The 27929-nt window shown below is 42.3% G+C and overlaps 1 protein-coding gene across 1 annotated transcript in view; it reads left to right on the forward strand.

Annotated features, from left to right (window-relative positions):
• PLEKHM3 (pleckstrin homology domain containing M3) overlaps window positions 1-27929 on the forward strand; it is a 213784-nt gene that overhangs the window by 92725 nt on the left and 93130 nt on the right. Inside the window, 2 exon segments of the mRNA XM_005676438.3 lie at window positions 917-1110; window positions 18686-18749. Coding sequence (XP_005676495.2) covers window positions 917-1110; window positions 18686-18749 — 258 coding nt within the window.

The following is a 27929-nucleotide window of genomic DNA, read 5'->3' on the forward strand; positions in this document are numbered from 1 at the left end:
AGGGGATCTTCCCAACCCAGGGATTGAGCCACCAATCTCCTATGTCTCCTGCATTGGCAGGTGGATTCTTTACCACTAGTGCCACCTGGGAAGCCCCCACCCCAAGTCTAGACCTTTACTAATAAAAGCAATTCTTTTCTGCTCACTAAAGTATACGTTTGAGCTTGTTTTCTATGCATATTGTTCTGTATATAATATCCTTTTCCCCCTTTTTGGGAGATATTCTTTCATTCCTTTCGATGTATATGGTTTACCTATCTTTCTAAAGTAACTACTTTATAAAAATACCATAGAATATATGTACATATAGATGCACATAGTTTTAGTTTTTAAAATCAGCATTGCTGTTGAGTCTTATGAATTATTTTTAAAACTTTTTATTTTGAAATAATTATAGATTCACTGGAAGTTGTATAGACAGTGTAATACAGAGGGGTCCTATGTATCTGTCACCCACTTTGCCCACTGGGTGTATCTTAAATAACTGTAATACAATATATTTTTTTAAAAACAGCAGGAAATTGACATTGGTATACTGAATCTGTATAGTTCTGTGTCATTTTATCATATGTGTGAAAGTGTTAGTCACTCAGTCGTGTCCAACTCCTTGCAACCCCATGGACGGTAGCCCACCAGGCCTCTCTGTCTATGGGATTCTCCAGGGAATCACACAAAACAAAAAACAGAGTTAATATATGTTGTAATTCCTTTCAATGCCCAGATTTCTTTTACCAGTTGAGTTTCTTAGAAGAGAGAAAGAAAACCATATTTTATACTTAGTTACACTATGGGCTTTTTTATTTGGCTGTGTTCAGAAAATGATGTCATTTTGGTATTTAAGCTATGGTTCCTAGCAGGAGGAGGTGTGGAGAGCCGGGTTTTGCGCCAGTGCTAATGGAGGAAGTTTCTCTCGTAGGTGTCTAAGCAGGCCAAAGAGTTTCTGGAGTACGTGTACGAGGAGCCCCTGATCGACATCCAGCAGCAGAACCCCATGCTGTACGGACACGCCGAGCCGCTGGCCACCGTGGTGCGGCTGCGGCAGCGGCTGAAGTCACTGCGAGCCTATTTGTTCAGCTGCCGGGCGGCGGTGGCCGAGGATCTGCGCCGCAGGTAAGAGTCATAAATGTCAGACAGCTCCGGTTTGTTTTTCTTTCCGCCCCGGGAGGGTGGTTAGATGATCTCCGAGGGCCTTTACAATGCGGAGTAGCTGGAATTCTGTGGTTCTCCCTCAGGGCTCATCTCTGACTTTTTCCTCTGAGGGCCTCTGTCTGGTTGAGCCAAGCACAATGAAAATAATATCTCAGCGGAACTGAAGGCTTTTAACCCATGCATCATGTTCCCACGATGGTGAAGACCTCTCTTTACCTATAGGTTAACTTGAGATAATATTCATGGAAGTGTCTTCATTGATTGTAGCATCTTATAGTTTCTCCAATTTCAGTTCCTATTATCGTCAGTGAAAATAAGCATGTTTGAAATATTTCATAGCTCCAAAACATTTTTTTCAATGAGAAATTAGTAAGTGATTATTCAAATCTTATTTTACAGACAGAAACAGACTTGGTAAATGATACAGGCCGTAGAGCTGGAATTACAATACATTTAAAACAGAAAAACAACCCACCATAAAAAGGCTCAGGATTCTGCCTTTTCATGTTATCATTGGCATAGGCTGCTCTTCCATAGGTTGATTATGTCCAAGTTTATGGAACACACAAGTCCATACCAAGCTCAGAACCTTAACATAAAACTGAAGTTAAAAAATGTGCCTGCTCTCATCAAATTCCTTCTTTTACAGTTAGGTTTTATTGGCATTTAAATTCTCACCCTTGGTATACACAAACTAGCTTATACTTGAAATAATTGTTGTTGGTGTTCATAAGTACCTAAACATATCTTTTAATTTTTTTTTCATTGCAACTTGAAAGCATACATTAGTCATGGTTTTTGGAGGCAAGCGTATGTGAATAAGAAGCTTTAGAAAGTGATCGTTTGCTCTTTGAAATCCAATTAATATCTGAAGAACCCCAGGCCTCTGAAGAAGATGTTTTGAAAAGAACTAAATGTAGATAGTAAAGGATGTGTAATATCTAGACAAGCTCTCATAAAAATAATAATGAAAAGGCAGGTGCCATAGAGCAAAATGCCTCATAGTGGTGGCCATTCTTTCACCTGGTTGTTTTTCAGAAAACACTAGAAAGTAGTCAAGATTTACTCTTGTAAAGTCTAGGCAATTCTTAATTTTAAAAGATTGGGGCTTTGCCTGAAAGGGAATAAAATTATGTGTTTCCAACAAATTTACCAACCAAGCTAGATACAAGATTCTTGACATTCAAAGTATGTTTGCTCTATTACTCTCAGTACCTTTTGGCTTTGCTCAGAGCTGGTTTTTCTTTGTGCTTTTATTGTTGAATAATGTTAAAATCTACACACAGAAACCTTGTTGGATACCTTTATGATGTAATGTTTTGCTTTGGTTAAATATGCCAAATCTGGGCATACATTTAGAAATTAAATAGGAGATCCTCTCTTCATATGGATGACTAAGCATACCTACACTGTGCCAGCAGTTTGGTGGCTTACCACCATGTACTACTACGCCTTATGGCCAGACCACCAGGAAAGGAATGGAAGTTCTAGGGAGAAGGCAGTCCTGGGGCTGTGAGAGTGAAAATAGGAGTCTTCCCCCCGCCCCCCACCACCACCACTCATTTCTCTTTCCTGGACTTGTTCATGACCATTATTCAGTGTAGTGCCTGGAAGACGGTGCGTGGTTAGTAAGTACTGAACAGATGGATGTAAGGAGGGATGGGTGATGAATGGATGTCTGTTACGGTGTCACTTTAGACCACTGAGCCATGGCTGGTAGCCCAGTTCGGAGGAAGGAGTCATCTTCAGATTATTCTTTTTCTTACTTCCCTGTCAGTTAGCACAGTGTTTGAACCTTCTGAAACCTTCAGAAATTGTTGTTGAATAAATGAACAGACCAAACCAGCACAAAAAAGATTTGGTTGGTTCTGTTTCTGGGACAGCTCTCAGATCTTTCCTTTGCTTTTCACTTCCAATGCACTCCCCTGGTTCAGTCTCAGGACCATTACAGTACCCTTCTAACTAGTCCGTCACGCTTGGGTTTCTTTCCTCTCCAACTGAACCTTCACATCAGACAAATTATTAAAGCGCAAGTATGGAATTAAAGATCTGCCCCAATCTAACCCAGTATTTTGTTCTACTCTCTCAAACACAAATAATTATTTAATTCTCCCCTCAGTACATTCTGTTGTGGGAATTAAATGGGTTTTTACACCTGCAGGGCTTAGACAGTAGTGCCTGTTCACAGTAAATAATAAATACTATTATTACTAATACTGCTTCTTACCCTAGATTGTTCTTGTCTCTAGCTTTAAAAATCTTTGTTAAAAGAGTCCACTTAAAAGCCACCCCTGATGCTCTGTAACTGGAATCGGGCCCCTTCTCCTGCTACTCACTGTGTCCGGAGAGGGGTGAGCAAGAGGAAGTGGGTTGGAGAGCTACTCTGGCACAGGGCCTGTGGTTTCTGGGTATGCGGTGCATACTTATCTGTGCATTTGTTGCATAAAAGTGGGTGGAGCGGGAGGCTCCCTAAGACTTCCTAAGAGCAAAGAATAAGACGATGATTCCTGCCGAGCCTTAGAAGAGGTGCTATAATTTTTTGTTGTTGTCTTAGTTTCTGTATATTTATATAATCTCTGAGGTTGCCAAGCTGTCCAACCTGGCACAGAGAAAAGTACACCAGTAGCAAGCAGGTCTCATAGCTTTGGGAGGGGAGTGGTTTTGGGAGGAGTTAAGAACTTTTTTGGATTTATTTTAAAATATGACTGTTTCGTGAAATATGTCTAAGGTTTTCTGGGATGTCCATACTTCTTACAGCTGGACCATGCTTATTCATTCTGCCTTCTTCAGTGTCTATAAAAATAACCATTTAACAGAGGGGATTGCCCACCTCATGCTAAAATGACTGTCACCAGAAGCCATCTCTTACTTGTCTTTCACTTTTATACGGAATCTGACTTTTTAAAAACAAAATCAGTCAACAGTACCTTCAGCGACAATAAGCTTGTTCAAAAGCAGGATACTGAAGGTTTCCTTTGTTTCACCTGGGGAACCACCTCTAGAGTGGGGATAGGGGGTAGTTTAGACAGTGCGAAGGACCTGCTGGACACAACTAACCGTATAGATCCTTGATAGAAATTAAAAGAGGGAGGAGTTGATGAGCAACACGGGAACCGAAATAGAGCAAGGGAATCCAGTTCTTATCTAGTCGTAGAAGGCATTCTCTCCCTGCCTGGGTTTTACCTCCATATAAAAGTTGCCATTAATCTCCAGCAAGTAGGCCCAACATGCTGAAGACCTGTCAGTGCTGTATAAACAGAGTAAAGCAAACTGTTAATATTGCTGTCGTGAGGGACCTGGAAACAGACTGATTAATTGTATGGGCGCTAGACCGCCAGGGAGCCAGCTTTGGTCATTGCCTTATTAGGGAAGTCGCAGTTGGCTTTTAGGCCTGTCGTTACAATGACCGTCCGGTTTTTATCCTCACTGTTTTTGTTATTGTTGTGAAACGAACGCCTTGTTCTTGAACCCGAACTGCAAATCTTGACTGGCAGGGGTGATCAGTTTAGAAAAAGTCAGTGTCTTCCATGAAGTCTAAAATGTTTATAGTGCTGACAATTCACGGCCTCTGAGGACTCCCAGATGGTGACCCTGCTGGATCAGTTCAAGGTCTAGTTAACTTTTCACGAGAAGAATTATTTACAGTGTCCACATGTGGAGGTGCGTGAAGTACTCTGTGGAAAATCTTCGCACTGTCAGGATACATCCGGATGAGCAGCCGTTAAGGACGTGTTCAGGAGAGACCCCGGGAAAAGCTGGGAAGGGCCTCCGGCCTGCATGCCCCGCTGAACACAGGAACGGTGGGATCCAAGCGTAAATCAGAAGTCATAAATGGTCACCTCGGGGCCAGGTTTGCCCTCAGATGTTTTGTTTGGCCTTTCAGGGATGGTTCCACGAGGTTCTAAAGTTGCAAAATAGTAGCAAATGTCTGACCTACTCAGTAGACATGAATTTGAGCAAACTCTGGGAGATAGTGAAGAACAGCGAAGGCTGGTGGGCTGCAATCCATGGGGTTGCAAAGAGTGGGACATGACTTAGACACTGAACAACAACAGCAAAAGCGAACATTTAAATAATTAGGCCTTTTCATGCTCTCACAAAATAAAGCTCTGGTTTCTCTTAGGAAATCAGAAGCTCTGAGTACACAAGTCTTCCCTCATTCCTGGCTGTAGCAATCAGCATTACGTATTAGACTCTCCACTTTGCCATAATCCTGCCCCTCCTGTTATCTCCCTAAACCCACTGACAATTGGTACATAATATGTTGCTGCCCTGCGTTTCTCATCCTCAGCCCATTTCACTTATTTGTGATGGTGAGATAATCATGATTTTATCAGTTAAAAAGTACTTTCCCATAAATATACTCTTTAGTCTTTACAACAGCCCTTCTAATAGGTAAGACATGGTATTTAGAAAGAATGGAAGGAACTATGACTCTGACATGCTACGTGACTTGCCTGAGGTGACAGAGCTGGCAAGGAGCAGAGCTCACACTCGGAACCAGGCTTTCTGATGCTCATATTGTTGCTGCTTTCCCAGGGGCATTTGCTGGTGGCAGTGATGTCCAGAAGTTTCTAGACTCTTCAGAGGAATAACCCCTTTTATTTCTCCCGAAGGACTTCATTGAGGTTGTCTAGGAGAGTGTGAAGGCAGCAAGGTGGCAGACAGTAATGTCTCTTGTGCGGAAAGGTCCAATTGCCGTACTCACTGCCAGCGCTGGGCTTGGAGAGCAAGGCATGGCTATTGGCTTAGCGCTAATGAGCATACTTTCCTCTAGATTTGTGTTTACCAGACCTTTCTGTTGCATAGACCTGTAAATGTAGAGATGTCTATAGGGTTATCTTATCCATGTCTAAAATAAATATTACGATCTCTTTCTCACCATTTCATAAAAGAACATAATGATGCAAAAAAAAAAAAGTGAACAGCAATCAAACAGCTTTTTAAAGTCAAATAGATCTAAAATTCAATCTACTATTCTTTTTTTGGTCTCATTTTGCCTTGGATTGCTGAAAAACATTGCCAGAGCAATACCAGTTGTTTGGACTAGCTTTTCAGAAATCCTGAATTAAGTCATTTTCTCTTCTGAATGCTGAAGTGAAATTATCCAGCCCAAAGAAAGATATTGCCGAAATCAATTGGTGGATGCCTGAGTGTTTCCCATTCTCTATCATTAACAGATGATTGGGGTTTTGGGTGCCTGGTGAATCCAAAGTTCCTATTGTGATAAATATTTAAAACTAGTTTCTCTCCAGCACTACTTGAAGCCAATAGGCAATGTTATGCCTGCCTTCCCAGTGACTTAGAGCACAAGTGTGATGGTTCTGGGGGAACAGGTAGTCCTACTTGTCTGTTAAGTTCAGTTCTTTGCTTAGACCATTCTAAACCATTTGACAGTTTAACTTAGTATAAGTCACCTTTTGCTGTCTTCAGTCTCACGTTTCATTTGAAATTATATCCAGTATTAGTTCTCACTGAAATACCAGCTTTATTGAACAGTGAAAAATTTCTATCATAAAACCCGGCATTTTTATTAACTTTGTCTAGCCTGCTGAGTGCCAGAAAAATATGAATGTGTATGTATGTGAATGTGTATGTGTGTCTATCCTGTCAGACTGTCCTTGCCTCCTCTTCCTTCAAGCAAAATTCAGCAGCTTGCTCAACTCTTAGAAACAGTCCCCAGAAATGTCATTTAATATACCAGATTTCCTTTCCCAATTCTTTGCTCCTTACCCCCAGGGAAAGCTGTCTGTCTGACTGCTGAGTTCACTAGACAGGAAGCTAAGTCCAAAGGTTGAAACATCCTTTGGGTGTCCACTAGCATCTCAAACTTAATATGGTCAAAACTGAGCTAGTAGCCCCTCCCCCACTCCTGTTGCAAACTGCTGCAGGGCCCCTCATTCGCCTTACTGGCACCTCCACCCATCCAGTTGTTCAGGCCAAACACCTTTCTCTCAGTTCTGAATCCAACCTATCAACAAATCCTATCAGCGTCCCCTTCAAAATAAATCCACTCAAATTGAAATCGTCATAAAACCATCACTTCCCCTGCTACCCCCTAGGTCCCAGCCTGTCACTGTCCCCTGGATTATCGTGGTAACTGGTCTCCCCCTTCAGTCTGTTCTTAAGACTACAGTTAGAGTTAGTGTGTACATTAGATGATGTCACCCCCGGCTCGGACTACCTGATAGCTTCCCCTCTCTTCACCCAAGTGAAAGCCAAGGACGAATATGGCAGGTTCCCCATCCCCTCTCTGCCCTCATCCCCTGATATGTGCCCCCTCCTTTACTCTGTTCCAGCCAGACTAGCCTTGTTTAGTCCTTGAGCACAGCACACAGGCTCCCACGTGAGTTTCTGTGCTTGTTTTCCTCTTCCCCAAGTAACTGCATAGCTGGCTTCCTTCTCTCCCTTAGATCCATATGCAGTCACCGTGTTCATGGGGCATCCTTGGCCACTTTATTTGAAATTGCGCCCAGCGCCCTCCCTGACACACACGCTTCATCTTTTTAGTCTCTGCTTATCACCACGTAATGTAGTGTTTTATATTGTCTGTCTCCCTCTCTGGAGCCACACATATGGCTGTGGAGGTCATGCTTTTCTCAGCCTGTATAGCCCTGCCCAGAGACCCTGTGCTCTCCACACTAGATGTAAGCTATGAAAGGTCGTGGCTTTTTATCTGTTTTGTGGTCTTAGGCCCTGCTGTATCTCCAGAGCCTTGAACCATACTGTGTGTGTGTGACTGTGTGTGTTAGTCACCCAGGCATGTCTGGTTCTTTGCGACCCCATGAACTATAGCCTGCCAGGCTCATCTGTCCATGGAATTTTCCAGGCAAGAATACTGCAGTGGGTTGCCATTTCCTACTCCGGGTGATTTTCCCAACCCAGGAATCGAACCCAAGTCTCCTGCTTGGCAGATGGATTCTTTACCCCTGAGCCAAGGCTTCCCAGGTGATGCCAGTGGCAAAAAATCTGCCTGCCAATGCAGAGATGCCAGAGACTTGGGTTCAATCCCTGGGTCAGGAAGATCCCTTGGGGAAGGAAATGGCTACCCACTCCAGTATTCTTGCTTACAAAATTCCATGGACAGAGGAGCCTAGTGGGCTAGAGTCCATGGGGTCGTAAAGAGTTGGACATGACTTAGTGACTAAAACCACCACCAACAACACTACATACTACTTGTAACCCAATCATTTTGCTTAGTATATTGTGAACATCTTTTTATGCCAGCAAATATTTGTCTAAAGCATCATGAATCGCTGAGTGAAAGTGGTATTTTGATGCATGAACATTCTGATGCACCCTCGATCTTAGAAGAAGTATGTGAGGATATTATTCAGTGTACGCAACAAAAGATTGCATGAAAGAGCTGAAAGAGATCATTTCATAGCAACAACTCCTCATCTCCCTACCTCCCAGTAAGTCAGACATATTAGGTAGAGGGATAATCTGCTACAGAGAGAAAAGATTGCGTGCTCTTGTGACTTGAATACACTTAATGTCTCCTCTGTCAGCCTCGTTCTTAAAACAGTCTACACAGACTTGACTTGCTGTGTCTCTGAACTGAAAATGAGAAGTGTCTATACCCAAAATCTAAGATCCAAATGTGCAGCCAATCATTAGCCAAAATCTGGTTAATACTGAATTTTAGAAGGATGAGCCCATTTTAGGCACAATATTATCACTAAATTAGTCTCATTAAAGACCAGAGATTATTAGCACTTCAGATTTATATATAACACTTCTTTAAGCCCAGTTAAATGAACACAGCTCTTTATGTTCTCTGTAAGATTTAATATTGGCTAGACTTTGTGGCTAGTTTTTGAGTTAGCTAGTTAAAAGTGTCTTTGGGGCTTTCCTCTCAACAGATTAGCTATGTGAATCTATCAAGACTCAAAACCTACTAAAACACAAAACGTTACTTTGATAGTTTTTGAAAACAGCTATTCTCAGTCTCCTCCAAGAATTCCTTTTCCCTTGAATGACTCGAAGAACCAAGGTTTTCAAGTCAGCTAAGTGCCTCATCTCCTGAGTCCCTCCCCTCACCTCGTTTTTCTCCAGAAATCTCATTCAGGAAATCATGTATATATGTGCTAGTATCAGCACTCTAAAAAGGAGCTATAGACTGTCTGCAAAACCATCATTCAAAACTAAAACATTAATAAACTTTGAGAAAGGAGCTCTGGCAAGTTATGTATTAATTTTACTATAATGTACACAGAACTTTTTATTTATCGAGAAATCCATAGCAAGTTAAAAAGTGATTTTATCTTATTCTGAGGTTAAATGAAATCTGTAGATTATAAAAAATCATTTTCTAAGAGATGACAGGAAAATAAAACGCATGGCAGAAAAAGTGTTATATTCTTGGAATCGTGGCGTTTAACATAGGGATTTGAGCTAGGATCTATAATGTGATAAAATCTGTCACTTTTATAATCAGATCCCAGAATAATAACAACCCAAATTTCTTCCTAAGTATTTCTACTCCAGGCTTTAGATCGAAGAAACTTAGGCACAGTTTCTGAATGAACATGTAAAAGAGACCCTTTTTTCCCATACCTATCTGCCAAAATATAATATCTGATGCAATCTTGCTACTTTTTCAACCAATGAGATTAGCACAATGAAGTATCTAGAGAAATGATTGAAGCTTGTTTTCTTCCACATGGATGGCTATCGCAATATCTGCCTTTGATTTAAAATTGTTCTTCCATTAGCTGGGAGCATGGCTGGACATAAGAGTCCTGTCCATATCCAGTCTAATGTAACTATTTCGGGAACATCTGTAGCTCATATCAAGAACACCAAATTGCATCTCCCTGGGAATATTTCACTGTGCTTTTTGCTGATTTCGGCGTGGGTACGTGTGCCCTCCAAAGGAAAAATACGGTAACCCTTTCCATTCCATACAAATTACCTCACCTGGAGCAGTGACTCTTGGAAAACACAGTAATACTTCATGAATTAATGATTTTCCTTTCTAAATTACTCCTTATGCACTTCTACACATAATCTTCCTTTAGATCGTTACGGTTTAGAATCAGAATTGGAGATTTTCCCTTGGTGTTGTCTTTTTCATTGTGTATACCTGTGTGTGTGTGTGTTTAAGAGAAAGAGAGAGTGATAGACACAGAGATACATGTAGAAGAAGGGAGGGAGATGAGTCTGTTTTTTAACTTATTTATTTTTTAAATATTTATTTGGCTGCTCTGGGTCTTAGCTGTGGCATGTGGAATCTACTTCCTTGACTAGGGCTCACCCAGGCCCTTATATTGGAAGAGTGGAGTCTTAGCCATTGGACCACCAGAGTTCTAACTTATTTATTTTTAACTGGAGGATAATTGTCTTACATTACTGTGTTGGTTTGTGCCATATAGCAACATGAATCAGCCATAGGTATATGTATGTCCCCTCCCTCTTGGACCTCCCACTCACCTGCCACCCCATCCCACCCCTCTAGGTTGTCACAGAGCACCAGTTTTAAGCTCCCTGCGTTATATAGCAAATTTTCACTGGCTATCTGATTTCATATATGGTAATGTATATGTTTCAATGCTGCTCTCTCCATTCGTCTCACCTGCTCCTTCCCCTCACCCTGTGTGAGATGAGTCTTTAAATCATATCTGTTACATGTGTTAAGATATTTTCATTTTAATCATTGGGTTTTTAATGCCAGTTATGCAGCTCAAAGAACTGAGCTTTAGGGATATGGCGATATTACTAAATCTATCAAATCCTGCAAAGGGTGTGCCTACTTCAGGGCCTGACTTAGTCCCTTTTCTTTCATGAGCATCAGGGCTCAGTGGAAACTGAGTTTAAGTCCTCAGGAATTAGTCAGGTTAAATGAGTCTTGATGTGTTTGACTCAGTGTCCTGGTACAAAATAGAAGAGGACTCCCTACTTGTTTTATATAGACTCCTGCCTTTGATTTCATAGGCCATTATTTCTGCATTTTTAACCCCAAGTGCCACCTATATAATATAAGAGATCTGAATCATTCATGACCTTTTTTCCCTTTTAATCTTTTCTCACTCTTCTCATCGGAACCATCTGTAAATGAAGCCTGACTTACCTGCTCAGTATGTCAGGAAGTTCTAAAGGTGATAAAATAGAAGTAGTTGGTGCGAGAAACAGTTGGGCTGGTTGGTTTTCATGATCCTTCAGCAGGTTTCTTCATTGTCCTTTGGTATCAGAGACCTTGACGGCGCCACCTGCCAGCGATGCAGTTTTCCCTCGGTCAGTGAGTGAGGTGTGGAGTTGACTCTCCTCCTGCTGTTTGTCCTCTGGCTCCGGTGTCAGGACAGTCACGTTGGCGTGAGCAGGGCCGTCCTCATGCGTAGCCTGCTGGTGAAATTCTGCCTGACCTGATGACAACTCGGCCTGCAGTACAGCGAGATCACTTACTGCACAGAAAACCCTAAACACAGCTTCCTCACCAGAAACCAAGGGCAGCACCCTCCTGCAGCTAAGAGGCCATTTAGCAAAGCACTGCCAAGTCAGACAACCTTCCGTTGGTTTGTAGCTCTCCGTTCCTAGGATGTTGAAGTTGGAAGGGAACACTGGGGAAATTAGTGATTATGTTTTACAGAAAGTCTTAGTAGAAACTTGAAGCATTTCAGTGAAGAAAAGAGTGTGTATGTACATGCACCCTCACCCATGGCAAATGTTTATTTGGAAGAGCTCCTAGTGGGAGCTCCATGTCCCATTTCCTCTAGGCCTTTCCAGGCTCAAGAGCTCAGGCTCTCTTTTTCCCACTTCTCCATCAGTAGCTTCTGATTCTGCACTGGCTTCTTCAATATTAGCACGTGAATATGCCCAAGTGGCTTCCATCTCTAAGAAAAGAATCCTTTCTTAGTCCTGCATCCTTCTGTAGCTATGGCCCAGTTTCTCTCCTTTAAAGTGAGTTTCTTAAAAGAGTAATCCACAGCCCTTCGCCCCTCTGCAGTCTGGTGTCCTTCTTCCTCCCGAGGTCACTAATGAATTCCATTTTGCCAAATCCAGCAGGCACTTTTCAGGCCTTGTGAGTGTCTTTCCCGGGTTATCTGACCTCTCCGGGCCTCTGATGCCGTTGACCCTTTTTGTCCTTAAAACTCCCTCCTCCTTTGGCTTCCTGGATGTTGGCTCTTCTGCTTTTTCTCCTGTCAGACTGCTCCTTTGCAGCTTGCTTCCTGCAGCTGTTCTTGCAATGGCACTGCTCTGCCGGCATCCAGTCTTTTCTGTCGCTCTAGTGTGTGCTGTCCTGGTTGTTCCTCATTTTCATGTCTTCACCTGCAGGCACACAGCTCTCTGAATACGTGGATGACTCCACTTGGACATTCCACAGACAGTTCCAGACCTCTTCCCCGACAACTGAGCTTCCCTTTCTCCTCATGGGCAACTCCTCTGCCTTATTCCCTGTGTCAGTGAATGGAATTTCCATTTACCAGCTTCCATTTACCATGAGCAGTGCCAGGCTCCTTCCTGGCTTCCGTTTCCTGGTAGTCTTCATGGCATGTGGATGGTGCTGCAGAAATCTGTGTGTGGTAGGCTCCCTTTCTCTCCAACCCAAGGGCAACCATCTAAATTCTGTTCAGGCTCCCATCATTTCACAGCTAGTTTACCCCCAAAATTGTCCCATCTCTTTGGTCTCTTTCCCCTTCTGCTGTCAGTGAACTTTTATAGGCACAAAGAATGAGTTTGAGCAAACTCCAGGAGATAGTGAAGGACAGGGAAGGCTGGTGTGCTACAGTCCATGGGGTCAGATGCAACTTAGTGCCAACAGCAACAACGCAGGCACAAATCTAATGCTGTCTTCCTCTTGCGTGAGGCACTCCTGTGGCACTCATCTCTTTGGGGGTAGGCTGTTCTTCAAGCATCTAAGCTCTCTCCTGTCTGGCTACACACTTTCCAAGCTCACACCTTGCAGTACCCTGGTTCCCAGCATGGGCGCATACAAACATGTACACATACAGAGCTTGTTCCCTGAAAGAATTATGCTTGTCCTGGCCTCTCTGCTCTTACCCACGCTGCCCCCTCTACCTGGAATACCTGCCCTTCCACTCCTTCATGTGGGTTCTGACGTGTTGGTTCTGAGGCTTTTCCTGAACAGGCTCCCTCACCCATGCACTCCATGCTGGAGCTGGAGTTATTTGCTTACTTGTCTGTTCATCTCACTTATTTGTAGGTATTAGGGGGAAAAAACTATGTCTTCTCTAAATTTCCTGTCCAATGTGTACCCAGCACCTGCTTGTTACAATGAAAATGTGTGCTGACTTTAGATTTTTCACCATGGTGACAAGTCACTGAGGTCATAGGACTGAGCTTCATTTGCATTGAATTCCTGTGCCATATGGTGATCACTAGTTGTTTTCTGACCAAAAAACTTCAATAACCATTCATTAAGCATATGAATAGTAAAATTATAAAGTCAGTGCTGCCATGGTTCTCAAGAAGGTGCCACACTTTGCCTCCCACACGTGAGCGGCTTCCCTAGCTCTCCCTGAAGTGGCTGTGTGCCCTGCAGAGCCCTGTGATGCTCGCCAAGCACACCTAGGGCCTGCGACTCTCCACCAGCTCTTCCATAACTTACCCTGAGAGGCCCCACTTGTTGCATCCACACCCTAAAGAGCTCCCATCAGCTGGGCCACCTCGTACACCGAAGCCGCCATGGGGGGAAGCCCTGGGCATCCTCCAAACAGGAAGTTGCCCTTGCTTTTCCTGGGCTTGGCTTTCATATCCTTATTTGCCCTGCACTTCCGCTGTGGACATCAGCCTAAAGGAAATATTCCAAGAAAGACAAACACTGTGTGATATCACTTATGTGTGGAATCTAAAAAATGCATCAAACTAGTGAGTATAACAAAGAAGCGACCCGCAGATATAGAGAACGAACTCGTGGTTACCCTTTCGGGAGGGGGGCAACAATATAGGATGGGAGGATGGGAGGTCCAAACTATCAGATGTAAGACAGGCTTCAGGATGTATTGTACAAAACATAGGGAATATAGCCAGTATTTTGCAATAATGGTATCGTTCCAATTTTAGTATATGTGCGAGCACTGCAGTAACTATAAATGGAAGGTAACTTTTACAAACTGAATAAAAATTTTTAAAAAGAAGATATTCAGAGAATGTCTTACCAGTTGAGTCTGCCTTAAAGACATGGGCAGTAAGAAAGAGGAACAAGCTGATGGGGTTATCTGAGCCCGCCTTTGAAACCCTTTTCCCCTCTAAGCAGAAAAGCAAGTCCTTCCCTTTAAATAAATCTTTTTCTTCTTTTATGTACATTAAAAAGTGTTTATTTACATTAAAGAGACACATTTTAATGCCACGCTGTCTTCCCTCTCAAGAAATTTATTCTCATATTTGACTTCAATGCTTTCTTGATGTTATTTCCATCCTCATGGCGAAGAAAAGCTGACTGGCATTATCTGTCTTAAAAGTCTGTGTTTTTTATGGCCACCACTAAATCTCTTGGACACAACATCTCCTCCAAACACAATATGCTCAGTTCCTTTTTCTTTTCTGTGTATATTGCATTTTCCAGTTCTTTGAGTCATTAGGACCGAACTCTTGTAAATTATTAGTATTAGACACTGAAGAGAGCCAAAGAGGAGACAGCAAATAACAGTGCTTCTGGAAGGGCTGAGAATTTCTTCCAGAGGGAAAGAGGAAATAAATATGTGAAGTATATTTACACACAGAAACAACACATAGCTGACTTTAGCTGTATACAAATCGTGGTAAAGGAATATGAGAGATGACTGTGCCCAAAGTTGGTGAGTTATTGTGAGAAGAATGAGCAGTGTTTGGAGGCAATGAGGACCCACCTGGAGTGGAGAAAGTAGAAATCCTCTTTGTTGCTCATCAGCTGTGTTCATTGAACGTATCCATCGCCAGCCCTTAGCACAACACCTGGCTCATTTCAGGCACTCGGTACTGTTTGTTGACTGGATCACCAACTGACGGTAGTACTCCAGTAAGGGTAAACCAGTGTGATTCCACTTGTAAACCTGTAATTAATTCTTATATCCTGTATACTCTCAGTTGTGGAAGTTTAAGGATTTTGGAGAAGAACTTGAAGTAGCAAAACATTAACAATATGCTACCCTGCTAGGGTTCATTTCAGTCACCTTCCTTCTAACATTTTCTCCAGCTGACCTTCATGTGTTCAAACCAACAGAAAACGCAGGAGCTCACCTTGAAATGATTTTCCAGCCTACTTGTTCGGTTCACTCTGTCTTTTTTTCTCAGCTCTGCTGGCACATTGCTTTCATTTTATTTAAGGGACTTCATTACGAGGCAGTTGTCTCTGAAAAAGATAATTCCCCCTATTCAACCACACTCAAACGTCCTTTGTCCCCATATTAGATGACCGTATTCTGCTGCCCTGGTGACCCCACAGAAAGACTGCATCCTAGGTTTGCTTCTCTGCATATACGTTTGGGTCTCAACTTGCAAGTGTTTATATATATTTTAAAATATCTAAATGTAATCTTGTATTCTGGATTAGGCCCTTGAGGAGAAAAAGAACATTAGTGAAACGATTGGTGAAATCTGAATAAGTTCTAATTTACATAATTGTTCACTTATTCATTTTATCAATGAACCATGGCTCATGGTTGTGTAAGATTAGGGGAAGCCGGGTAATGAGTATAAGGGCACAGACATTTCACAAAGGGAAATCAAGCACATGTGAACATCCTGGTTCTTTTTCAAAGCAGTTTTTCAAGCATGAGAAAAATTGCAGACTACCAAAGTGTACTTCAGCTACTTCTAGGCTTTGCAAGATAGACAAAACAACCTCTGTTCATACCAAGCCTTCTCCTATTCGGTTTCCTCCGAGGTCCATTCCCCCCCATTCCCAAAGCTTCTGTGCTGATGTCAGACGTGCCCCTGGCTCTCCCACGTCTCTCAACCCCACATCCCCGAGGGCCACACTTGCTGTCCCCTGCACAAGCACTTGCTGTTCAGCACAGATAAATCTCAGTGCTTTATCCCGTCCCCCAGCAGCCTGCCCTGTGCTGGCCAGTGATATCACCATCCTGACATCCCAGCTAAGTATTTCAGAATCACCTTCAGTTCCTTTCTCCTTTTTCACCCATTCCAAGTGTTGTCAGTCCTCCGAAAGGGTCTCTTGTGTCTATACACTCACCCATTTCCTTTCGCCTTGTGGTTACCCTAGGCCGTAGGTACCTGGTCAGGACTGTCCCTGCCTGCCAGTCTTGCCATCCTCCCCACTGCCTTCAGGAAGTGAGCATGACCCAGCACATCAGTGTAAGTTTCCTTCTTTTAAAAAATAACAATTGGTCTATATTGCTGCTGGCCTAAACAGTAATAAACACCTACCGGGAAGAGAGATGTATTATACAGCTAAATTAGACAGTCAGTTCATACCCACCTCTCTCCTTCTTCCATCCTTATCTCCAGGAAAGTAGAGGAAGCACAGGCCTTTGGAGTCAGAAAGTCCTGGCCTTGAAGCCCAACTCTATGACCCTGGACAAATTAGTCTTTGCCTCTGAGCTTCAGTTTCCTCTTATGTAAAATGGAAGTGGTACCAACCACGTGGGGCTGTTGTGAGAACTAAAATGAGATGTTTATCGAGGGCCACACCCAAAGCAGGCTCTTCATTGTTAACCCTGTAGGGGCCATGAGGAACAGGTCTCTTGATGATCTCGGTACCCTATTTGTGTGAATTGAAAATGGAAGTTGGTTATGTCTCCCAGGCCCATGGTCTACCTTCTACAACAGGGGCCTCTCAGTAGGAAAGCTTCATCCCACATGGAGGGACTGAGCACTTTCCCTGCACAATTCCCAGCTGGGTGGGGACTGTGTGCTGCTTCCTGTCACGTGTGCAGCCCCGAACCACTAGAGTTGAAGGGATCCCAGCCTCAGGAAGTGAATTCCGTTCTTCAGAGTACAAGGACTGTGTCACTCAATGGTCTGTTCATTCCATTCTTCAGAGTACAAGGACCGTATCACTCAATGGTCTGTTCTCACTCTGTGGATGAAACAGGGATTTTCAGCAGAATTCTTCAGAATCTATCATTCTTCCCAGGAGAGAGCCAAACAATTAATACAAAATGCCTATTGGGGGCCTCCCTGCCAGGGAACTTTTTCTCATTGGTTCAATGCCCTTTCTTTCTTCAGTGGCCTAGTACAGTAGCTGGCACATATCTGTGCTTAATCAGAATTGAATGGATAGAAAGATGAATGGAAGGATGAAGGATTTAATCTCTAGGATTTGTCCAGTAATGCACACTTAATTGAAAGACTGAATAATGAATTCCCCAATGAGCTAGGTATTAGACCAGTGATTCTAAACCTTGGCTGCTCTAGTCACCAGGAGAGTTTTTGTTTTAAGACTGATTTCTGGGTTCTACTGATTCCTGTGCCCTATTATTTTCTAAAAGCTCCCAAATAATTCTAATAGACAGCCAAGGTGGGCACCTACCATGCTGGGCCAATCTAAAAGTATGTACGCCACGCATAGCTCTTACATCCAGTCACCATGTTGTAATTAACAGTTTATGATCTTTCCCTCACTTGACTCTATGCTCCTTGAGCTCTGATACTGGGACTGTCTAGTTCATAACTGTCTTCCAGTGCCTGGCACAGTGCTTGGCATATTGTAGATCATCATAAATGTTCGTTAAGTTGAGATCGTTTCTTTCATTTGGGTGGTTCTATTCAATTTTCTTGTATCCTAAGGCAAAGACAGAAAATGCTAGCACTGTGAGTTTTGTTTTATATGAGAGAGAGAGGAGTGTGGTGTGTGTGTGTGTGTGTGTGTGTGTGCGCGCGCGCGCTGTTTTCTAGCCATCTATGCTTTGGTATCTGTATACTTGTCCCTAATTCATTTTTTTTTCATGTTCACTCACTGTCACTTTTCCAGATGCTATGAACTGACAGCATCCAAAGATATTGGACTTTATCAGGGAGCCTCAACTTGAAATATTTTGTCCTATTATTTCTATCCATACCTGGTCTCCAAAGCTCATCCCTATACATATAAGAGGATAGTTCATTAATGTGAGGTCTGGCGCCACTATCCTCATTAATGAAAGCCACAGGAGCCTCTAGAAAAAGACACACAGGTTGCTACTCTCGTTGATATTCTCAACTCCACAATCTATTCATTTAGACATAGAATAATAGAGCCGGAAAGATATTTAAGATACCAAGTTCAGTCATCCTCATTAAACAGTGAAGAATCTGAAGCTACGTGGGTTTTAGGACTTGCCTGAGATGACACACCGTTCAGGGGTACAGCTGGTGCGAGAAACCTGGTGCTCTGGTCCTCAGGCCTGGACCACTGCACTGTACTCCGAGCATCTTGGAGTATATCAGAAATCAAGGGTCACACTTTTACTTCCTCTGTGGTATCTGTGTTAGAAAGAAAAATACCTGGAAAAAGGTATTATTATAGGTTTCTCAGAGGATGTGGGGAGGAGGAGTTATTAGGTGGAAAAGGATTCTTGAATGAGAACTTGGAAACTTCTCAGAAAAAAGCGTTTTGTGGCAGTACTACAATTTGTGTTTCTGTCCTTGTTTTCAGAATTTTCCCCAGAGAATACCTCCTTCAACAGATCCACCTGTATTCCCTCGCTGATCTGCAGCAGGTAAGCACTTCATGGGGCCATTTCATGTCTGTTTTCTCCCCAGGGATGTGTTTTTGATGCTTATGTTCTTGGTACTGAATTCTGTCATCATTAGTGTACTTATATTCACAAGCCCAGATAATTATTTTCTATTCAGAATGAGAAAGCTTAATGTAAAAAGATATTATAGGACAATAAGAAATGCTGGCTAGGATTTAGAGAAACTGGAGCTCTTGTACACTTGCTGGTAGAAAGGGCAAGCGGTGCAGCCACTTAGGAAAATAGCTGGGCAGTCCCTTAAAAAGTTAAATGTAGAGTTTCCCTATGACCCAGCCATTCCATTCCTAGGCACATACCCTGCTGCTGCTGCTGCTAAGTCGATTCAGTCATGTCCGACTTTGTGCCACCCCATAGATGGCAGCTCACCAGGCTCCCCCATCCCTGGGATTCTCCAGGCAAGAACACTGGAGTGGGTTGCCATTTCCTTCTCCAGTGCATGAAAGTGAAAAGTGAAAGTGAAGTTGCTCAGTCGTGTCCAACTCTTCACAACTCCATGGACTACAGCCTACCAGGCTCCTCCATCCATGGGATTTTCCAGGCAAGAGTACTGGAGTGGGGTGCCATACCCTAGAGAACTGAAAACATATGTCCACATAAAAACTTGTATGGGAGTGTTCAAACATCATTATTCGTGATAGCTAAAAAGTGGCAACAACTTGAGTGTTCATTAGCTAATGAATGGATAAACAAAATGTTGTATATCCACTTAAAGCAATAGTATTTGGACATAAAATGGAATGAAGGATACAACATGGATGAGCCTTAAGAGCATCATGCTGAAAGAAGCCAGACAGAAAAGAATACATATTTATGGTCCTTATTTTATGTAGACTTTTCTTAGAATGTCCAAAATAGGCCAATCCTTAGAGACAAAGAAGGTGAGTGATTGCCAGCGCCCAGGACAAGCCATGGGGTGAGGAGTAGCTGCTGATGGTGTGGGGCTTTCTTTGGGGATGATGAAAATGTTCTGGAATTAGTTGTGATGGTTGCACAACTTTGTAACTGTACTAAAAGCTAATGAATTGTATACTTCAAAAGAGTGAATTTTATGATAGGTGAATTGAATCGGTAAAAAAAATTGTACAAGGAAAAAAGACATCAAGGACAATGAATATATTAAACCCTGACTTGTGTTCAAGCCAAACAGTTGGATGATGTTACATTAGGAAAACAAACAAACAAACAAACAAACCAGAACAGAGCATGTAGGAGTGAAAATCTTTTTGTATTTTTATTAGTATACATATATCCTTTCAATGATTGACCAAGTTAACAGCCAGGAAGAAAACCAACCCAAAGTTCTGAATATGTTAGGCTTTGCTTAATCATTAAATCAACAGCTCATTCTCTAACACGTTTTCAGATGCTACATGAAAGCATTGCTTTCTTTTCCATATTTTCTGGATTCTTTCAAGAGTCAATTACATAATAATCAGTTCAGTCACTCAGTCATGTCTGACTCTTTGCAACCCCATGGACTGCTGCACACCAGGACTCCCTGTCCATCACCAACTCCCGCAGTTTACCCAAACTCATATCCATTGAGTTGGTGATGGCATCCCTCTCATTCTCTGTTGTCCCCTTCTCCTCCCTTCTTCAGTCTTTTCTAGCATCAGGGTCTTTTCAAATGAGTAAGCTTTTTGCATCACACGGCCAAAGGATTGGAGTTTCAGCTTCAACATCAGTCCTTCCAATGAACACTTAGGAATGATGTCCTTTAGGATGGACTGGTTGAATCTCCTTGCAGTCCAAGGGACTCTCAAGAGTCTTCTCCAACACCACAGTTCAAAAGCATCAATTCTTCAGTGCTCAGCTTTCTTTATAGTCCAACTCTCACATCCATACATGACCCCTGGAAAAACCATAGCCTTGACTAGACGGACCTTTGTTGGCAAAGTAATGTCTCTGCTTTTGAATATGCTGTTTAGGTTGGTCATAACTTTCCTTCCAAGGAGTAAGCGTCTTTTAATTTCATGGCTGCAATCACCATCTGCAGTGATTTTGGAGAAAAAAAAAAAGCCTGCTACTGTTTCCACTGCTTCCCCATCTATTTGCCATGAAGTGATGGGACCGGATGCCATGATCTTCGTTTTCTGAATGTTGAGTTTTAAGCCAACTTTTTCACTCTCCTCTTTCACTTTCATCAAGAGGCTCTTTAGTTCTTCTTTACTTTCTGCCATAAGGGTGGTGTCGTCTGCATATCTGAGGTATTGATATTTCTCCTGGCAAGCTTGATTCTAGCTTGTGTTTCTTCCAGCCCAGCATTTCTCATGATGTACTCTGCATATAAGTTAAATAAGCAGGGTGACAATATACAGCTTTGACGTACTCCTTTTCCTATTTGGAGTCAGTCTGTTATTCCATGTCCAGTTCTAACTGTTGCTTCCTGACCGGCATACAGGTTTCTCAAGAGGCAGGTCAGATGGTCTGGTATTCCCATCTCTTTCAGAATTTTCCAGAGTTTATTGTGATCCACACAGTCAAAGGCTTTGGCATAGTCAATAAAACAGAAATAGATGTTTTTCTGGAACTCTCTTGCTTTTTCCATGATCCAGCAGATGTTGGCGATTTGATCTCTGGTTCCTCTGCCTTTTCTAAAACCAGCATGAACATCAGGGAGTTCACGGTTCACGTATTGCTGAATCCTGGCTTGGATAATTTTGAGTATTACTTTACTAGCATGTGAGATGAGTGCAATTGTGTGGTAGTTTGAGCATTCTTTGGCATTGCCTTTCTTTGGGATTGGAATGAAAACTGACCTTCTCCAGTCCTGTGGCCACTGCTGAGTTTTCCAAATTTGCTGGCATATTGAGTGCAGCACTTTCACAGCATCATCTTTCAGGATTTGAAAGAGCTTAACTGGAATTCCATCACCTTCACTAGCTTTGTTTTTAGTGATGTTTCCTAAGGCCCACTTGACTTCTCATTACAGGATGTCTGGCTCTAGGTGAGTGATCACACCATCGTGATTATCCGGGTCATGAAGATCTTTTTTGTACAGTTCTTCTGTGTATTCTTGCCACCTCTTCTTAATATCTTCTGCTTCTGTTAGGTCCATACCATGTCTGTCCTTTATTGTCCCCATCTTTGCATGAAATGTTCCCTTGGTATCTCTAATTTTCTTGAAGAGATCTCTAGCCTTTCCCATTCTATTGTTTTCCTCTATTTCTTTGCATTGATCACTGAGGAAGGCTTTCTTATCTCTCCTTGCTATTCTTTGGAACTCTGCATTCAAATGGGTATATCTTTCCTTTTCTCCTTTGCTTTTCACTTCTCTTCTTTTCAGAGCTATTTGTAAAGCCTCCTCAGGCAGCCATTTTGCTTTTTTGCATTTCTTTTTCTTGGGGATGGTCTTGACCCCCTGTCTCCTGTACAATGTCACAAACCTCTGTCCATAGTTCATCAGGCACTCTATCAAATCTAGTCCCTTAAATTTATTTCTCACTTCCACTGTATAATCATAAGGGATTTGATATAGGTCATACCTGAATGGTCTAGTGGTTTTCCCTACTTTCTTCAATTTAAGTCTGAATTTGGCAATAAGGAGTTCATGATCTGAGCCACAGTTAGCTCCTGGTCTATTATGTAATAATAATAGTAGTGGTAATTGTGACAACTTTCAGAACATATCAAACTGCTGTGATTCAGTTCTTTTCTTTGTTGTTTTGCCCTGAAGAAAGAAGGTCAACTTAATCTGTGTTCAGATCCTTCACTCATTTTCAAGACTGAAAAAATAAATAAAACCTTGAAAAGTAATTTCACCTCAAGGATTTTATGGGTTTTTTTGTTTTTTTTTTTTTTTGCTCCCCCAGACAACTTATTTTAAATGGTAGGAATAGTACCAGTAAATGGTAGTTTTAGAGTGTTTATTAGAGAGGGCTGAGCGAACACTAGGGTTTTGATTTTCACATGTGCATCCAACTTAAATCTATTTGCACCTACCAGCTCTCTCCACCCCTTCAGTCCTGCTGCCCTTTACCACGTAATCAAACAGGGATCTGCTGACTGGTATGGAAAGAGATGCAGTTTTAATTGTGATTGCCCGGTGGTATTCATGGGGAGGAATTGGTTACAAGACCCAGTGTACACCTATGTATTTCTACAATCAGGATCAGTGATCTAAGAACCCAAACTCTTAGCACTGGAGAAGTGAGTTTAAAGGCACCGGTGGTGTATTCTTGTAAAGGTGATTTGATATGGAATGAGTAGGCTCCAAAGTGAGTACTTTTTGAGGAAGCCTTTCAAAAACAAGTTATGATACCAGATGAAGAGAAAGAATCAGTAAGTCCATATTCATTTTAGGGTGTCAAAGTAGTATAGCTATTTGGCATAATAAAGCCTTCTCTTTTAAAAAGCTCTCTTATACCCTGCTGTCTTTTTTCTTTCTTTTTTTCCCCCCTTGTAATAATCAAACCATACAATGCCAAGCAGCTTACCTAAATCAGTGGCAGCTGTATTCTTGGTGGGCCAGACCATTAGCCTCAGAGCCCCATAAGCAGCTTAATCAGTTTCAGCCTCCATCATAAAGCAATAGAGGCAATCAACAGCTTATCAAACTCCCTGTAGGCGGGGGTGGCCAGAGCTCCATGCTGTCTGTTTGCTCCACAGTTCTCTCTAACCTGGTTCTTTGTGCGTGGCTTTAAGATCTCCAAACCTATCATATTGAGAGGAAGTTTAATTCAATTACTTTTTCTGCCTGAGGTGGGTTAAATTGGATTTAGCTTTTGATCTATCTACATCTAGTCTATCAGTACTGAAAGAAACCTCTGCCCTATCTTCCCTTGGTTTCAGAGTAAATTTCTGGTCTGTTTTCTGAATCTGAACTGTTCTTGGAAACAGAGAAGTGAACACAAGAATGGGGAAAAATACTATTGCTTTGTGACAGTCCATGTCAGACATGGTAGGAAATCCCACCTCACTAACCCAGCTGCCAGCCCCAGGTCGTCCTGTACCATTTCCGCCTCTGTCTGGGTGCTATGCCACTCTGTTTCAAGTCAGCTTCAGGAGTTTCAGAGTAAGTTATTTCCTCCATTCCATTCCCATTCTCACTCCTAAAATAAAGGTCTCTGTAAAAGCATCCTTGGACAGCAAGGAGATCAAACCAGTCAATCCTAAAGGAGATCAACCCTGAATAGTCATTGGAAGGACTGATGCTGAAGCTGAAGCTCCAGTACTTTGGCCACCTGATGGGAAGAGCTGACTCACTGGAAAAGACCCAGATGCTGGGAAAGCTTGAGGGCAGGAGAAAAAGTGGGCGACAGAGGATGAGATGGTTGGATGACATCATCAAATCAATGGACAGGAGTTTGAGCAAACTCCAGAAGATGGTGATGGACAGGGAAGCCTGGCATGCTGCAGTTCATGGGGTCACAAAGAGTAGGACATGACTTAACAACAGAACAACAAATAAAAGCGTCTCTTCTATCAAGTGAAATGACTGTAGAAAAATGAATTTCAGTTTATAAATTTTGCAAGGGAGAGGAAGAAACTCAAGTAAGTAACTGAAGAATTAATCTTGAGTAATGGCAATGGCAACCCACTCCAGTATTCTTACCTAGAAAATCCCATGGACAGAGGAGCCTGGCAGACTACAGTCCACGGGGTTGCAAGAGTCAGATGCAACTTAGTGACTGAACCACGACTACAAATGTCAATATAAGTATCTTTCCTAAGGGCTTGGATTCCTTTCTACAAATTTCTCTCAAGTGAATTTGAGTTTTCCTATTAGCTTTTATTTAAAAAACAAAATGTAAATATCTTCCTCTCCAGAGAGAAAAAGAAAGGTAAAAATTGAATAAACATGATAAAAAGGGGATTTATAAGTATATATTCAAAAATCTTAAGATAATATAGTGCACAACACTACCACCCTAACTAAAGACACTGAAAGAATTACGGTATCAAAAAACGTGCAACCTTTTTCTTTCTCGCTGTTTTCATGTTTATAAGTAATAGTCCCCAAAGTTTTAGCAGATAGATTCACTTCAGCAAATCAGCAGATTATGCCTCTGATATTACACTCAAGAAAAAATTCCCCCCTCTTCTGAGTATTTGAATTCATTGGCCTCTTTGCATGCAGTCTGTCTGCTTTTGTACACTTGAACATGGGAGATAAATAGCGCGGACTGACACTCCTCAGCAAATGAGACTTCCTCTAGTTGTTCTGGGCACTTGAATCACCTGCCCACTGGCCAGTGAGTGGTGTTGCCAGTTATTGGCACCATTTGTAGCTTATGACAGTGCCAAATCTTTGTCTTTTTACTGGAAAAGATTCAGGGCAGAAGGAGAAGAGGGCATCAGAGGATGAGATGGCTGGATGGCATCACCGATGCAATGGACATGAACTTGGGCAAACTTCAGGAGATGGTGAAGGACAGGGAAGCCTGGCGTGCTGCAATCCATGGGGTCGCAAAGAGTCAGACACGACTGGGCAACTGACTAACAACAACAATAGCTGATTAACAATGTTGTGAGAGTTTCAGGTGGGTAGCGAAGAGACTCAGCCATACATTCTGAATCCATTCTCCCCTAAACTCCCCTCCCATCCAGGCTGCCACATAACATGGAGCAGAGTTCCCTGTGCTATACAGTAGGACCTTCTTGGTTATCCATTTTGAATATTGTAGTGTGTATGTGTCCATCCCTAACTATCCCTTCCCCCCATTCTTCCCCCCGGCAACCATAAGTTCCTTTTCTACGTCTGTGAGTCTGTTTTGTAAATAAGTTCATATGTATCATTTCTTTTTAGATTCCACATATAAGGGATGTCATATGACATTTCTCTTAAGCTGCTCACTGGCTTTTACTATCAGGTGGAAATGTAGTAGTTAGCTCCACACAGTCATTCCTAATCAGTGGCAGGGGCTTCCCAGGCGGCTCAGATGGTAAAGAATCCACCTGCAATGCAGGAGATGCAGGTTCAGTCCCTGGGCCTGGAAGATCCCCTGGAGAAGGAAATGGCAGCCCACTTGCCTGGGAAATCCCATGGACCAAGGAGTCTGGTGGGCTGCAGTCCATGGGCTCGCAAAAGACATGGCTTAGCAACTAAAGCAACGCAACAATCAGTGACAGCATTGTAACAGGTAAGACGGGACAAGTGCTTCTCCTGTCCTAGCAGCAGGGCACAGAAGATGCGAGCAGAGACTCTCCGAATCCCAAGAGCTGGGGATGGGGTGGGTACACCAGTTTGAGTTGTCCATTTAAGTTTGGAATTTCAAATGAATTTCTGTTCAGTAAAGTAGATATTGTTGGAAAAACATGCGATCTTTGCTCCTTGAATATAAATCTGACAGAATGTGCTATTTTTTTTTTCCAAATCTTACAAATTTTCAGGAGGTTTGAATGCATAGTGGTGTTTTAAAATGACACAGCAGTTCCTCAGAAAGTATTTGGCAGGCAGTGTCTATCTTAAGCATGTGAGAGTGAATGGACAAGTGTTGGTGCATGTTTTTAATGGGGAAACGAGGCTACTGTTTTAGAGATGTTTTTCCCAGTTTGATGCTTTGAGAAAGGAAAGTAGAATAGAATTCGTGTTTCGTTACTTTCAATCTGCCCAGCATTATTGGCGATTCATGGGAAAGCTTTACAACAGGAATACAACAAAAAGATACATTCCAGTGGGACAGCGGAAGCAATCCCATGACCCTCCATGCTTGGCTTGTTGTATTAGTCTCCCATTCCTCTGTTACATGTGTGACAACCATCTCCTTACTCAGATCCCTTTTGGCTCTTTTAGCACTGATAAGCAAATCCCTCATTTTATCAGTAGAATACATTAGTATATGCAAATTAGCATTCACTAGATCCTAGCTGCTCTCAAGGAGCAAATCAGAGCCACGGTTTAATATGTCACTCCTCAGGCTGTGTAAGTGATAGAGGCTTTTTCTAAAGCTCTTTCCACTTGCTGAAAGGAAAGGTCAGACTTGACTTCTAAATGTTGGCTCCCTGTGCTTTTGTGACAAAAGCCTAAGATGTCTGTGAATGACTGACTCTTCTGGTGTTACTCACCTTTGGGATGTATGTAAGCTAAGCAGTGAATGATTCCATTTGTATACCATTCATGAGAGAGGATGCTGGGTGATCCCAGGGGTGAGGCAGTTGGTTAGAGCAGCCCTTCCCCACCCACTCCCTTTACCACTCACCGCCTCACCTGCCAACACACACACACTCTTCTTGTGGGGCAGTCTCAGAACTGATTTCCCAATTGTTCACGTTCCCTGGGCCCTAACTTTCCAGACTAGCCCCTACCTCCAGCTTAAAACAATGCGATTCTAGTTAATATGAAACACAGGCATACTTCATTTTATTGCACTTTGCAGATACTGTGTTTTTCACCAGTTGAAGGTGGGTGGCAACCCTGCATTGACAGATAATGATCAGCATTTTTTATTAATAAGGTATTTTTTAATTAAGGTGTGTGATTTTTTTCAGACGTTATGCTTGTACACTTAATAGCAGTTTGGTGGAAAACCAGAAAATTCATGTGACTCGCTTTACAATGATGCTTTGCTTTATCTCAGTGGTGTGGAACTGAGCCCACGGTATCTCTGAGGTATGCCTATATATTCCCTGAGAGGAGTAAATTATTATTTTAGCACAAATTCTTTTGTCTTATTAAGTTGAAAGCACAGAATGATACCTGAGGGGAGATAAATTCCAATAGGTGAGTTTTAATTATGAAAAAAGGTGGAAGAATCTGAACTTTGGAACTAAAGAGATGTGAAGTGGGGAGAGTACTAAAGCAGAGGATTCATAGCCGTCAAGAGCCATGGAGAGAGAGAGGGGTAAAGGGGCCTCGGGTGGTCTGAGTTGTTTGTTTTATGCTAAACCAGTGAACATTTATACTAAGCAACTGAGCATGTAAATGTTCAAATGACACAATGGATGGATGGATGAATGGATGGATGGATAAATACACACACATGTACCTACACTGTCCTGAACTCATTAGCACTCTCTCTCCATAAAAGAAAAGCAAACAAATTAATTTAACATAAGCCCTTAAACAAAACAATGTTAGAAATGCTGCTTTGTAAAATAATGCACAGAATTCTGAAGGCAAATAAAATCTCAATGTTTTACATATTGGAGCAACAGTAGGTTGTTCAATGTTGCAAATTTTCTGAACACTAAACCTTCCCA

Source organism: Capra hircus, chromosome 2 (genome assembly GCF_001704415.2).
Source record: "Capra hircus breed San Clemente chromosome 2, ASM170441v1, whole genome shotgun sequence".
Taxonomy (NCBI): domain Eukaryota; kingdom Metazoa; phylum Chordata; class Mammalia; order Artiodactyla; family Bovidae; genus Capra; species Capra hircus.